At 44.2% G+C, this 15,129-nt stretch overlaps 1 protein-coding gene and 1 long non-coding RNA gene across 3 annotated transcripts in view; one reads left to right on the top strand and one right to left on the bottom strand.

The window, feature by feature from the left end:
* The window catches only part of LOC137469204 (alpha-2-macroglobulin-like), a 37,994-nt gene extending 30,479 nt beyond the window's left edge, over positions 1–7,515 (bottom strand). The window contains exons 1-5 of the mRNA XM_068181733.1: positions 7,328–7,515; positions 3,110–3,293; positions 2,278–2,434; positions 1,662–1,714; positions 946–966 (exon numbers count right to left, since the gene is read on the bottom strand). Coding sequence (XP_068037834.1) covers positions 946–966; positions 1,662–1,714; positions 2,278–2,434; positions 3,110–3,293; positions 7,328–7,416 — 504 coding nt within the window. The 5' untranslated portion in view covers positions 7,417–7,515. The remainder of the gene's footprint in view (positions 1–945; positions 967–1,661; positions 1,715–2,277; positions 2,435–3,109; positions 3,294–7,327) is intronic.
* On the top strand, positions 6,288–10,217 carry LOC137469220 (uncharacterized). Of its 2 annotated transcripts, XR_010996404.1 has the most exons (3): positions 6,750–6,972; positions 8,174–9,430; positions 10,085–10,217. It is a non-coding gene; the product is annotated as an uncharacterized lncRNA (long non-coding RNA). The 2 variants fall into 2 exon arrangements; XR_010996403.1 differs by lacking the exon at positions 10,085–10,217 and having other exon boundaries at positions 6,288–6,972; positions 8,174–9,313.
* Positions 10,218–15,129: the final 4,912 nt, after the last annotated feature.

Here is a 15,129-nt window from a genome sequence, read left to right as displayed (position 1 = left end):
AAAGGTAGCTCTGAGATGCTCCCCTTGGCCTGTGAATCCACCTGATTTCCCACTGTCTTACTCTTCTTTCTCCAATATTCACAGATCATCAGTGGTCCACCAGCTCTGCAGCTCTTTTTTGGAAGTTTGTTGATGGGAAGGGAGAATGACAGTACTCTGAAAAGACGATACAAAAAAGCAGCATAGCCTTGTGTTGGCCTACCTTATGCCTCCTCTGTTGTGATGACTTTCCAGCTCTAAACAGAGATGGTGCAGAATGGAGACAGCAACCCCACACAGCAAGGAACAGTAAAAGGACCGACTACACAGCACTCATTAATCACGTAAACCAAAATAAATTTTGTGCACACTAATTTTAGGGTCTGTCCATGAGCCTTCACCATAATTTTTTTCAAAAGAAGATATCCCAAATAATAATTGTAAATTTTGTGTTCTCATCTGAAAAAGTGAGAGCTTGAATCATTGAAACATCCTTCCTATTAACTTTTGCCCGCTACTGAAGTTAAACCATTAAAAAAAAAAAAACAGACAAAAAGAACTTGCTTGGGAGGACAAGGGATGTCTACTTACGTAATTTTGTTTCTTTGTTTTTGGTGGCTTATTTAACACTGGTCTCTAATTTCAACCACACTTGGCAGATAGAAACACTTAGTTCTGACTGGGAAGAGGAATAAGCCATTTAAATGACCTCTAGCCAAGTGTAGTTCTGTTCACAGCATGGCTTGTAATGGTTAATTAGTTTTCTCCTACAGCTCATTCTGTGATCAAAACCATTATTGGAACTTATTTTGATGCCCAGCTACTCAGCCTTCCTTCAACCAAAGAGAAAAGGTCACATGCCTGTGATTTTTCCCTTGCCCCTCAGCCTGAAAACACCACTGCTGGGGACTGGTAGCTCTGTGCCTGCACATTCTTCTGCAAATAATAATGTAGTTATCCACTCACCTGAACATAGACAAAGGGAAACTGTGGGGAAAGAGCAAAAGAAAAACAGTGTTAGAAATATTAATCACAGGGAAGTAATTTCCAGATTTGGACTGAAGGGCAGAAGAACTAACTTCTTAGAAGTCCTTTGGGTTGTTCCCTTTCTGTACTTGCTCTTTTTTCTTGGTTCTTGACGGCTAAGGGAATCTTTTCTATACTATTTTAGGGCCCTGACCTTTTGTCTTACCACTGTATGAAGATGTGATGAAGCACAAGTTTTCAAAGAACTTGTCTGCATGAGGAACTGATTGTCAAATAAAATAAAAGGCGGGCTTGCACCCCTGACCAGTTCCATAAAACTGAGTTCTTGTCATGCTGCTCTCTAAGTGTGGGATTTCACCCACTGCCAGAAACAACTGCATACCTGTCACTACCAATGGAAACTTGTCCCACACATTTTTTTCAGTAATGACATCCCTGCCCATATGCTTAGTCACATACATTGATTTGCAAATCTGGTTTTAAACATCTATATGCTTCTGAAAAGGGGGATTTTTTTTTCAGCCATTAGAGACAAGTGGAATGTGTCCTAGGATAGAATATGGAACAGGTAAAGCATGGTGTGAGAGAGTATCATATGCTTTAAAGGCTGTCTCCAGTGGTTCTGGATGATGACAACAATGGTGTTAATTTAGGAATTCAATCTCCTGGCTAACAACAAGGAATTGAGGCTCTACCTTCTCATTCAGCGGGTAGAAGTCTTTGTCCAGAGAGACGATCCGAAACTGAACTGAAGAGTGTCACAGAAAAAAAGGAAATTCCACTGTTAAATTTGTAGCCATCACCAGGAAATGACAATGTTTCAATAATTTATTACTCAGATTTATTCCATGGATCAACAGGCTCTGAACTGAGATTTCTAAGTAATAGAAACAATTACTTCAGGCTCTTTGTCTTGCAGATAGTGAGGGGCAGATAAATTTAGAAGGATAATCAGGTCTTGGCTGAATTGAATTATCTCTTGGGAGTGCCTGTCCTGCTTTGTTGATTCTAGTGCAGCCAAGGGAGACTATGTTTTGCAGCCATCCCAGTTTTGTGCCTCTCCTTGAGTAGAATGAATTGGAGCCTGTGCCTACATCTGGCTGAGATGCTGTGCCTGGAGAATGAGGATTAGGAATGATGAAAGTGCCATGAACTAGACCTCAGCTGACAGAAATAAGATTTACTGAGTATCTTAGATCCTCCCCCCATGAAGAAACCTGAAAACTTTAATACAAGTATGGCACCTCGGTAAAATGGAGCCCTTAAGATTTTTTTTGCTGTCAGAGTCAATACCAACTCAATTCCTGGTACCTGTCTGTCCAGGCTTGTAGATGGGTTTGTCTGTCTGGACGAAGACCAAGCTTTCAGAATTCTTGACCAGCACTGACTTGCGGCTCTTGAACTGCAGTGTGTCCCCTGTCACCGTCACAGTGAGAAATGCCACTGATGTGCTATTGGATTTTGGAAGCTAAGGAGAATGAAGAGGATAAATGCTTTACTGATTCACCCCATTGCACTGAGTGTTGAAGGAAGAAGTGCTAGCTGGGTCAGAAAGTTCCCTAAAGGGACAAAAAAGACTCAGTACCTTCCTTAATTTATATACTTTTCTTAGAGAAATACTGAACCTGATCTTATTCCATCACATGATTTATCAAAAAAGAAAATTAACCTAGATTCATTAATTAGGGTATGGGATCTGTTTGCTTTCATTACTCACCAACCAACCTTCAGCAGTAAAAAATTGGGAATAAGCTCCAGAAGCAGCCATTTGACTTCATAGACCCCACTGTCTTTAACAATCCCCCAGCTTCTAAAGTTTTCACTCCACGCTGATATTTTTCATCTCAGACTTACACATATCAAAAAAACATGGGTCACATTTTGTCAGTCAAAATTCCAAAAGACTTCTCTTAACATATGCATGCAGAGAAGTACCATGTGGGACACAGAATTTGATAATGGGGGAAATTAGTCCTCATAAGACTACCACAGTCAGTCATCCACATTGAGTTTATTCTTTTGTTTGACTTAGCTTAGGGGTCTCTGATTGCAGTGTATCTTATTTCTCATTTCTGGACTGTTTGGATCGACTATGCCACATCAATAGACACAAGAGATCATCCCACAAGGATGAGATACTCACAGAGAAAGGGATGCAGGTGAACACATCTTTCTCTGAGACCACGTCATCAATCAAACTCCTGTTCTCCCCTAGGTATTCAAGCGTGGCACTCAGCGTCACAGACTCGTTCAGGTAGGTCAGCTGAACGCAGACTTTCTCATGAGAATTTGTGTGTATCAGAAAGGGCACTAGCACCATGTACTGCCTGTGAAGAGAGGGAAGCAAAAAAGATCAGAAATGTGAAACAGTTTTAAGGCAACAGTATTAAGTGAAGGGAAATTAACAAATCAGCATGCCTAATCCATTGCCATCCCTGTGAATTGCAGAGCATATAACATGAGCATTCATTTTATTTTGGGTTTATACATATTAAATGGCCTAACTAATTAGCCTAAAAGCAGGAAAATTCTTGCAGTAGAAGGAACAATTTCTATGCTAATAGAGAGTGCTTTACAAAGGATGTTTTGTTTGGCTTCACAGCAGGGAGTAAGGATGGTTTGAAAAGTTTCAGGCTGTTAATTGAATTTTGTATATCCCACAATCTCCTTTTGAGAGTCAAAGGCATTAGCTAAAAACAGCTGAGGAAAAAACCCACCCACTTGTCTGGCTGCTCCAGTCTTTGCCTATCCAGGTTTCCAAATCCTTCACATGCTAAGCAAAGATGTGAGTGCTTGCAGTTTGGGACCTTATTAAGACGAGCACACAAAGGATTTCGGGGTGTAGTGTTTTATTGCAACTCAAGTGTACTTCCATCATCAAAGAGCTTTTGACAAAGGTCCCACACAGAGGACCCTTAAACTAAGCTGCCATTCAATAAAATGGATCAATTTACTAATAAATTGAATTATTAATTCTGTCCTGGATTAATTGGTTGAAAGATAGGACAAAAGGGGTAGGAACCAGTGAAAACCTCCAGAGTTTGTTGAGACCCCTGTTCTTCAGTACATACCTCAGATGTCAGAAGTACAATTTTCTCATAATTGTGCAGGATAAGGAAATTCTAAAAAATTGACTTAGATATTTGTGGAAAAAAAATTTTTCTATGATAGAACTGCGTAGCAAGAATAGCAAATGAACTGTTCATAAAGGGAAAATAATAAGTGAGCTCCTACCACTCAGACTTGAACACTGTTGGTCAGCCTTGGAAAATTCTCAATCAGTAATAAGTAACAAACAGACTGTTGGGAAGTGTTCAGAAAGGAATAGAGGAAAAATACAGATGTGTCCATCCAGAGCTACATTTTTGCCTGGGCTCTGAGGTTTCTGGGGAGTCCTAAAGCTATTGTGGAGGCAGTGGGATCCAGGCAGTACCTGCATTTCCTTCACCATGAGGCAGCATGTTGATGAAATGCCGTGAAGAGCCTGCTGGCAACTCTGCTCAGCCAGTGCTGCTGCAGAAGCTGTGAAAGGAGGGAACTCCAGCCTCCCAGAGAGTGAGTTACAACTTGTGACTCTCTGCTTTCTCCAGCGTTTCCTTTCTTCCACAACCTTCTTACCACGGCTTCAGCCCATGCTGCTTCCCCAGTGCCATTCCCCCATTCCCCCTGTCCCCTCTCAGTGGCACTGGCAACGTGACAATACCTTCCAGTCTACAGAAGGGACAGCATGACCTAGTTTGTGGGGAATTTGGCCTCATTTCTCTTCCTCTTCACTGTTCTGCTGAAATTTTGGCCAACTTGCAGAACTTCCCCTTAGGGTGGCTTCCCTGCCTTTGAAACAAAGATATAAACAATGCTGTTTATAGACCTTTCTTTAGGTGTTTTGGGATGTGTTGTTTAGAAGAGACAGATGAATTAAATTACCATGAGTGTTTTAAGGAACTGTGGTCACAAGCCCCATGTATAGACATTCCAGGGCAAAAAGCATCTGGATTGACAAAAGAGACCTCAGCATGCAACGAGCTGTTCTGATGAGAGAGGCAGTGACTCTGACAGAAACATGCATCAAGGAGGAATAGGAGACCCTAGAGATGGTGGCTGAGGCAAAAATGGTGAGTTTGTCTATGCAGGGAAGGTAATACTGTAGCTTAAGGTGGAATAATGTCTGTCTGTGTATTGACTCTCAGCTGCTTACTGGAACAAGCACCCAGCCAAAGAAAGCAGTGAACTTCATCGGCCCAAATCCATACTTGCCAATTCAAATGTCATTATGGCCTCACACTTATGACCAAATGCACAATATTCCCAAGCATGTCCACTGCACTGTAAAACATCTTACATGCACAACCAGAGTAGGACAACAATACCTTTGGCTGCATCCTTCCAAAATCATAGAGGTTTTGGTTACAAAGGACCTCTGGATATCTCAAGCCCACCTTCCCTCCTGGAACAGGACTTTTGCAAAGGACACCACAGATGAAGTTTCTACCATCTATCTGGGTCACCTGTTCCTGTGCTGCACTAACTTGATGAATATGTTTTTTTGTACTATGCAATCTGAGCCTTAATTGTGTCTCCTGTCCAGCTGATCACCTCTGAAAAAGAAATAGCAGCAGCTATTTCTGCCCAAAGAATTGATAACCCTACTTGCATAGGGCAGAGTAAGCAAGTCTTGGTTGGAAGTTTAATTTTTGTCTTCAGTTCAAGGGTTGCTTCCTTTCTGTGTTGTATACAGCATCTGATCTATCCTGCATCCACAACAAAACCACTTCCCTTATGCTACCTAGCAGTTCACTGCTCAGAACTGCCTCCCTGCTGGGATCCTGTCTTCCTTCTGGGGACCCCAACAACATCCCTCTCTCTCCCACCTCTCAGCCTTTCTTTGTTCTTCCCTCCCAGAAGAGGGCTCTGGGACAAAAAGTAGCCTACAAGAAAGATTGAGAGAGACTATTGCCAAGGGCCAGGACAAGGGGGAAAGGATTCAAACTGAAAGAGAGTAGGTTTAGATTAGATGTTAGGGAGAAAATTTATTCACAGTGAGGGTGGTAAGGCACTGGCAGAGATTGCCCAGACAAGCTGTGGCTTCCCCATTCTGAAGTGTTTAAAGCCAGGTTGAATGGAGCTCTGAGCAGTCTGGTCCAGAGCAAGGTGTCCCTGTCCACAGCAGGGGGTTTGGTCTTTAAGGTCCCTTCCAGCCCAGGCCATTTTATGATTCTAATGTTGCCCATAGGTCTGAGCAGCATGGTTTCATTCCCTTTCCCCCTGATGTTGAGCAAGAATGAACTAAGATTACTTAATTACTTTGTTACATCAGATTACTGTAGGGAGACCAGAGAGCTCTGCCTGACCCCAAAACAGACTTCCTTGACTGATCTACCCCAGAAACACCCAAACAGGGCAGACAGCTGAGGGACTGATGGTACAGCGTGAGTCAAAGGTCCTTCAGGCTGACCCAGCTGCAACTTTACCTCTGACCACACAGCAAATGGCAGCAGTAGTGCTGCACCTTCTGCCAGCGCTGTGGCAGTGCTCGTGGGCATGAAATCTCTGCAGCAAGCATTACTGGCCCCGTGTTGGTGAGAGCTGTGCCTCTGTCAGCACTGCAAGAGGAACGGCAGCCAAGGTCTGAAGAGGGAGGCTGCTTCCACCCAGACAAGAGGCTTCAGAGCAACACTGCCTGGTGGGCAAGGCTGGGGTGGGCATGCCCAACTCCAGCCTGCCTGTGCCATGCCGGGCTGCCCCTCTCCCCGGGGCATCGGCAGAGCTCAAGCTGCAGCCATGCGACCGGGCTGCACAGCCCTGGCACGGGTGTCCAGGGAGAGCGCTGGCACCAGCCTCCGTGCCGGAGGAAGAGAATCTAGGTCACAGATCCTCTCTGAGAACAAGTACATCTGAGGCTGCCAAGGGAAACAAACTGGCAGGAGAAAGGGGAACAAACTGCCTTGAAAGCAACAGGAGAATGGGGAGAAGTAGCTCAGTGATGGAAACAAGGATACTCTGGGAAAGGTAAGCACCTGGATCCCGGCATCATGCCCTTAACATCCCAGGCCCTGAGAAGTTTCTAGGCAGAAACACAGCTGGGCAAAATGTTGTGAGGATCCAGGTTTGGACTATCAGGCAGCTGCAGGGCAGGACTGTGGGCACTATGGGCAGAGATTGGGGGGAGGGTGGAAGGAGGCCACTGGCAGAGATAGTGGTGGGAAGGGGTCCCAGGGCTGGACAGCCGGAGGATTACAGGATGGGAGTGGGGAGCACTGTCAGAGCTGTGCAGGAAACTCAGGGCTTGGTTATTAGTGGGAAGAAAACTGCAGGAAAAAGGGAGAACTTAGACCTCCCTCCCCCCTCCGCTCATGTAGCTTACGGTTCTGTGTTGAGAGGAGTATTTCCAGGAAGGAAGAAGAGAAGAAGGAGGAAGATGTTTGGTTTGCTGGGCAGCTTGTCCTTCCCCATGGTGCAGAGCAGGTCGTGCTGAGCCAAGCAGTGCTGCTGTTTTCCTGCACCTTGTAATTCTCCTCCACTCCCTGCTCTGTCAGCCTCTTTATAACTGCTCTCTGCAAACAGCCCAGGGGCTGGAGGAGATAAGGGCTGGGGGCCAGGGCCCATCCGGAAACAGGGAGACGCAGCAAGGAGGAGCTGGAACAGAGGGACAGTATTTGGCCAGAGACTCTGCAAGTGGGGGAAGGGTATTTATTTGGGTAATGCTTATATTAGAAATCTTTAAATGATTCATACCCTGTTTTCCTTAACCCATCAGAAATCTGCAGTGCTGGGGATGTGAACTGTGTTCAGCACATGGTAATATTCGCTGTGGGCAGCATCCAGTCACAGCAATCTGATTTAAATTTCCACAATATTTCCTTCACAGTTCCTCTTCGTCAGCACTTTAAAATATTTTGTTTTGAGTTGGAATGACTGACACAGAAGATTAAATTAATAAGTTAATACAGGTCATCATGAATATTGATAAATTCCAGTCACAGCATGCCTCATTCTGCAAAGTTTCCTCCGAGCCTTACAGTCCTCACTGCTTTGCCTGGCAAAGATAAGACAAAAATTTGATGTGTCCTACACCTCCAAGTTTATGACCACTATAGAAAACACATTTTCCCTTGAAAACAAAGTAAGATATTGATCTGTGTAATTTTAATCACTTTAACCCAGTTCTGGTATAGTTTCCTCTGATTTCTTTTCAGTTGCTATTTTTTAGCTTTGTAGGTAACTGCCAATTGTCCAAAAACAGAGTGTCTTGCTGCTGACTGCAATTGCAGGAAGAAAAGATATCTGTGGTTGCGTGTAAATACTCTCTGTACTATCACAACAGTAGTATATGTGGGAATCCTTGTCTGCTCCAGAAGCCTTAAACAGTTTTGGCACCTCTGCCACTAGAGGTAAATAGTCCCAAGAAAGACACTTGTTTCTCTAGTATGATCCTGTTCAGTCTCCTCAAGGACTGTAGCACAGTGCTCGACCCTCAAGGCCAAAGCCAAGCAATAAAGTGAACTTTAACCTTTGGCTTTGAAGAACAGGCATGTGTGAAAAGAAAAAGCTGTGGAAACATTTATTGAAGACACTGGTATCATGCCTAAGGTGGTCCATGCACTTTCACCTAAGAACTCCTGTTGGAAACCAGCAGCTCTAGCAAAGGAATGTCTCTCCTTAATGCCTACATCAGCTTTGTGTGGTGACAAGTGAGAAAAACTCACTGTTAAACCCAAGACTTATATGAATAGCTCCAGTTAACAAATTGTATTAGCTGTTCAGCTAAAGGCAGAAAAAATACTACAGAAGAAAAAAAAAAAAACCAACATCAGTATTGTTATTTTAAAGGAAATTCAAATTATGATATTAGTTTTCCCAGCCTGAGAAAAAGCAAAAGCAAACAAACCCAAAGCAATTTATTTCATATGACAAAAAAGTATGACAGGAAAAAGTACTTAGATAAATCAATAGGAATAACAGCAACACCCAAAGACATAAAAAGGGGTTTCTCATTGTATAGGAGACAAAATGCTTCACAGACCACAGTGAAAGGAAGGTCACCTATCAAAAAACCTCAGACAATATGAACATTTTGCAAGTTGCACCAAGCAGGAACAGGAAGATACACAATGTAATGAAATACCATAAAACGGCTTAACCAGCTAAACTTCAAATAAAACTGGAAATGTCAGAATGAATAACGATTATCCACTTTAGTTGCTTGCTGAATAATTTAACCTGAGAGAAGGGCCTGACAGCTGATGAACTGCCTTTCCCAGACGTGGACAGCTGGGCTGTCAAATATAACTCATATTTCTGAGGTGTCATATGAACAAATGACTAAATTCAGGCATGGCAAAAACATCAATGAATTATTTTCATTTTAATGCACTTTGTAGATTAAATTGCAAACCAGATTGGTAGCTGAATTTTATAAATGGTCCTGTGACCATATTTTGTGTGATGTGAGGTGGCCATCTGTAGGGTGAGCCATATACAAGGTATTTAGAGGTTTTCTGTCTTTCTCAGCTATGTTATAACAAACACCCACAGTATGTATAAACTTGGTCTTGCCTTAAAAGAAATTTATACAGTGTGCTGTAAAAAAAGGCTATAAAAAAGATTGCTTACCCTCAGGCGTGAGAAATCCACAGTGTGTCTCTTTGATACTTACAGTACACAGCACACACAAAGTAGGATAAATTGTTGAAATCCCATTATAAAATCCATCTAAGGTAACTAGTGAACGATATCTAATAATTTTAAAATGTGTAAACCAGAAACTGCTGGCATGTTAGCAGATATTTTTGGGTATTCCAGAGAACTGAAGATAATCCCTGATGCAATAAAAAATGACTAACTATTTTAATTTATGCTTTTGAACTACTCAGAATTTTGCCAAAGAGAGGGGTAGAAAAAGCCAAACATTTACAAATGTGTCTCTGACCAGCACTCAGGACAATCAACTATGCTTTTTTTGAGTCTTATGACTCTTCAGATAAAAAAATTACCATATAAAAAGATATATTAAATGCATATAGACTTTCTGTGTAGTACATACAAAAGGATATATTAAATGCATATAAATTTCTGTTTTCTTTGGCTGTTAAGTTATTGTCTGGACTACCTCTCTCCTCAGGTACAGGCATCTCATGAAGGTTCTTCTGCTGGCCCTGAGGTTATGTTCAAGTCAGGTTGAACAGTATTGGAGCTAGGCTTTCCTCAGAGGTGCACAAGGGCAGGAGCAAAGGCAATGGGCCAAGCTTCATACAGAGAAACAATGAGCACATGGAAGGAAAAAAAGTGTTTTTCCCAAGGGCTATGTTAACAACAGAACAGACACCCACAGGTGCCATGAGACATCCATCCTCAGAGACCATCCACACTTCATAGCACAAGGCCATGAGCAGAAGTGCCAGTGTAGAAAAAAAAAAACCCCTGGTACTCATTGTGTGTAGGCATTCCAGAGATCTCTCCATTTAGATTTAAAGTTCACTTAGCTATAAAACAGTAAAACTCCAAATCACTGCCTCCCTCTGGCAGGCTGCTCGAAGAAGGCAGCAGAAGGCTGTGCCAATGCCACCTCCCTGTACCCAAGCTGTACCCACGTGGTGTAACACCCACCTGCTGCAGAGGTGTGCAGGGGCTCTCGCTCCTCTCCTATCTCCCAGAGCCTTCTGTGTGAGCTGAGGAGGCCAAGGGGAAGGGCTTTGTGTTTAGCTCGGTTCCTGCCTTGCTGGGTAACATGATGCAAGGCCATCGGGCTCTCTCTGTGCTACAGCTGAGCCGGATGTTTGATACCCAAGACATGAGTCTTTTCCCTGTGTAGACAGGAGCTGGGGCTCAGCTGGTGTGGTTGTCCAGGCTTTTTGAGAACGGGGATGCTATAGGAAAGCCAAGCAAGAAAGTCCTAGTGCAGCATGAGGCAAAGAAATCAGATATTCTCATGTTTAATCCTTTCCCCTGCACCTTTGCTTTGTTCTGTTCCAACTTGTTAGGCAAGGCAGAGCTGACGTTTCAGAGGAAGGTGTGTGAGCCATGGCAATGTAACACGGCTGGAGAATACACCATTTATCAGGAACCTTTTTAACACAGTGTCCTGCTACAGAGCCTGTCCTGGGAACAGGACAAGACCTCTACTAAGCAGCCATGGGCTCTGAAGAGAGAGCCAGCTGTGCATCCCACAGTCAATGCACAGGATTTCCCAGATGTGCTTTACCTTGGCACCTTGAGGACACACCTTGCTTTGACAGCAAGGACAGCAAGGGGAACTGGTGGTACCTAGAGCTTATCACTTGTAGAGAAATGAAGCAGAAAACATCTGGCATAGTTATGAAATTGCTTTCAGTAATAACCCAGCCTTAACCTCCCTACGGGCAGTGAGTCAAAGGGTAGGAGGCTGAAAAAATGTGTGAGGTTAGCACTTTAGCAGCATGCACAGAGTCCTGTCATAGCCAGTGGTGATTTTTATTCCCTTCACCTTTGACTGCCTTGTTTATGTGTACCCTCCCTTCCCTCTCAAACAGGACTTTTTAAGTCTCCCAGCTGCCAGGTTATATACACACAGCATGACAACATGGGGTCCATAAGCCCTGCTGAAATCATGTTCTTAAGGGAGATCCTGGTTTGCCCAGCAGGAGCAGTGGTGTGCCAGAAAGGAGACCAGCATGCTGAGCTGCAGGAGTATCAGAAAGGGGAAGAATGAGACATTCCCTTGAAGGAGGCGATTAGGTCCTGTATTCAATGTAATGCCTTGCTTTTAGGATTTTCTTGACCCTTAAAAGGTCACCCTTTACAAGGTCAAGGAGAAAGAAGCTTTCTCTTGCTGTGAGCTATGGGATTAGCTTACACTGTGTTGCTTTTCCACTTGGAAAATCCTTGAGGAAACTTTTCATTGTTGCTCTGAAAAAAAAAGTCAAATGAATGAGTGATGTTACTCAGGAAGCCATTCTCTGACACTTGGTGTTTCACAGTCATTGGTGCCAGAGATGTGATCACACTTCTGTGTCACCCGGCTGATGAATCAGGTGGTGGGGGTCACTTCAGTGCAGACAAAGCCCTACCTCCCTAATTGTCCACCAGGTACAAATGAATGCAACAAAGAAATAATCAGAGAAAAAGTCTGAGTTGTTTCCTCAGAGCAATTTGACATCATCATTTGTTGGCTGAAGAGTCTTCTGACACATTTCTGGTCTTCTCTGATCATTGAATTGGTTGGTCATTACTCACACTTCGTATTTGACACAGGTGCTGGCTGAGAAGAAGGCCTGGACAGCTAAATCGTACAGGAGGGGTCTTGCTGTGCTGTTGTCTAATAGCTTGGCACTATTACCTGTGACACTGCAGGGGTCACAGAGGATTTGAGTCAAAAGATGGAGCAACCAAACCCCCTGGGCTGAGGACTCCTTTGTCTGATCCTAGCTAAGAATTTGAGGGGCCTAAGCAAGAGAATGCTTCTATACCAGAGCTTATTTTTCTGGAGAGATCTATTTTTTCCCCTAGATTTTGCATCCTGCTGCCTGCACTGTGGATGACACTCATCTTCTACTGTAAAAACATTTATGTTCACTTTTTAAAGCAGGTATGGTCATTATGGGTCTTCTTCTAACTAGGCTATAATATCAGCCTTTTGCAGATCCTTGAGCGTGGAATCCACATGAGCAGCAAATCAATTCCCACAGTACAATTAAACTCTACAAAGAATTACTTAACACAAAAGGGAAGTAAGCTTGACAGAGCATTTCAGTCAAAGACACTATGATGTGATTATACTTCATTAACACTTTTTTATCAATAAGAATTGCATTTCAGAACAGCTTTTAATGTACTTCTAGCAGAGCCATACATGGACCCATAGGACATCCAGAGCAGGTACAAGGACACTGGCAGACACCCACAGTGAAGCTGGGAGTTTCCCATTTATTGGAGTGTTGCTGACTCAGTCCAATATCCTGCACAACAATTTCAGCTTTTTAAAACTGAGATGTGCAATACCAAGCACAGTAAGCCAGTGCATGTGCCTTTGAGTTGGCAGCAGTATGGTACCTCGTAGCAGCTCTTGGGCCAGTGAGCCTGATTTTATCCCATTTGGACAACATGGTTTGTTTAGTCTGTATGTCTAAAAAATTACAGTAATTCTGCCTTCTGAGGCCTGGAACACTCCCCAGGTCCCCGGCACTTCAGGATTATCAGATGACAGAGGAAGAAATGACATTCAGTCTGGTGGGTGTCCCTGGCTTGTTCAGCCCACAACAAATATAGTTGCTTCAGTTTCAGGTGTGTGGCACAAAACCTAGAGCTGAAACATGATGCCAAGGTTCCAGACATCTTGGAGGTGTTGGAATGTGTTTTAAAAATATTGCTGTTCCCTGTGGGAGTAGAAGCCAGGGAGACATGATCTAGATATAAAAATCTGGAGGGAGAGTGTGAGCAAGGGATATTTATTAGATCTGAATGCAACCAGCAGTTATCTGTTTGAGTTGAAGGATAAAATTGGGTAACAAACATTACATTTTCAGCATGCAAAGGAAAATATTGCAGTGGGAAATGAGCATTGCATGTTTTAATAGTCAGGTTTGGCCTAGCAGGAAGATAAGATTTCAAAAGTATGATAAAAATGTACTTTATTATTTTTTCCAGGACCTTGTTTCTTCCCAGAAAACTATGTTCGGCAGAACAGAATAACATATTTGGCCAGACCTGAGGGGAATTTTATGAGTTCCATGTGAGATGCTGAAGCCTTAACTTAATTGGCCTTACATTCCTCAGGAAGATATACACCCTGTATCCACATCCACTCAGTCTGCTCTCCTTTTCAACCTTGTTACTGTAACTATTGATTTCTCTTGCTTTAGTCCAGCCTGATGCTCATGCTAATCAATTCAGTTCCTACAATCTGGCCTGTGTCAGGAATGCAAAATTCACAGCCTTTCTTTTTTTCCTCCTTTTTCTCCTACTGCCAGTGATGTTTTAATTTTGGAATTCTGCATGGAGATCAGAAATGTACCCAGAGCTATTTAATGTCCCACAAATTCCTCATCCGTGGAACTTAAGAAGGTGGTTTTTTATAATGTCAATATCATGCATATCCCACATGGTAAACCCTGTGGAGTTCTAAAACTCAAATTGTTTAGTGCACTTTGAAAAAAAAAAATTGTTTTGGCGAGAGGAATACCCTGCGTTGACCTGATGATTAATTTTCACCGGGGAAAAAAATGCAAGCCCGCACGCAGCTATTAGCAAATCTCCTGGTGGAATGGATCCTGCCAAAGCACATCCTAGCCTTCGGCACCTGAGCAGTTTGCACCTAAATTCCTGCTGGGGCCCCGGCGCGGCGGGTCCCGTTGTCCCCCCGGCTCCACGCCCGGTGCCCGCCTCGCTCCATCCCCGCTCCCGGGATGCGGCGGAGCGGAGCGAGGGCGCCGACGAGCGGGGACCCGCGGCACCGGGAGCCCTGCGGGATGGGCGAGAGCTGCGGCGCCGCTGCTGCTCCCGGCAAAGGGGAGCAGCATCCGTGTTTCTTTCCCCAGCCTCCCGATGCTGCTCTGCTAGAGTGTTAGTGTTTGCAGAAACCACCACGACTCCAAGCGTGACGAAGTAGGGGATGACAAGAGGTGCGGGAAAACGGAGGGGCTCTCTGCTGGTGGCTGGTACCGTGATCCATCGTGGCCTGGATTGGACAAACTCTGGCCAGACTTGCGGACTGGAGGGCCTGGCAGGGTGAGATGGAGGATCTGGGTCCAGGCACTCACCAAGCCTGGACTGCAAGCTGTCCCTTTCCTCACCCTGTCCCCTGCTGAGCATGATACAGAGTCACTCCGTGATGTCCACACCTAAACCCTTACCCTTATGCCACAGGGGCAAAGGCAGTGCTCTCACTGGCCTGGGGAAAGGTGAGGGGCTGTCCACCACCCATGAGCAGTGGGTGCCATCTCTGGATGTGGGGGGAACTGAACACCATGTCTACTGCAGTAGTGGCCAGTGGTTATCATCTGTAGCTGAGGGATGAGGCAAAATGCTGCGGGCAGGACAAGTGTGTTCCTCTCCTCATCCTCCCCCAGCCAGCAGTCATGACATGTGGACTATCATCAAAATGCCTGTTCTGTGACACTGAGAAAAAGGCAATGCCCAATGTAAAAGGGAGGTTTATTGGTGGAAAGGTATACATGATTATGCTACAGAGCA

Source organism: Anomalospiza imberbis, chromosome 2 (assembly GCF_031753505.1).
Source record: "Anomalospiza imberbis isolate Cuckoo-Finch-1a 21T00152 chromosome 2, ASM3175350v1, whole genome shotgun sequence".
In the NCBI taxonomy this organism is placed as follows: domain Eukaryota; kingdom Metazoa; phylum Chordata; class Aves; order Passeriformes; family Viduidae; genus Anomalospiza; species Anomalospiza imberbis.
The sequence above is the reverse complement of the archived record's forward strand: the minus strand, read 5'-3'. Positions and strand labels throughout refer to the sequence as shown.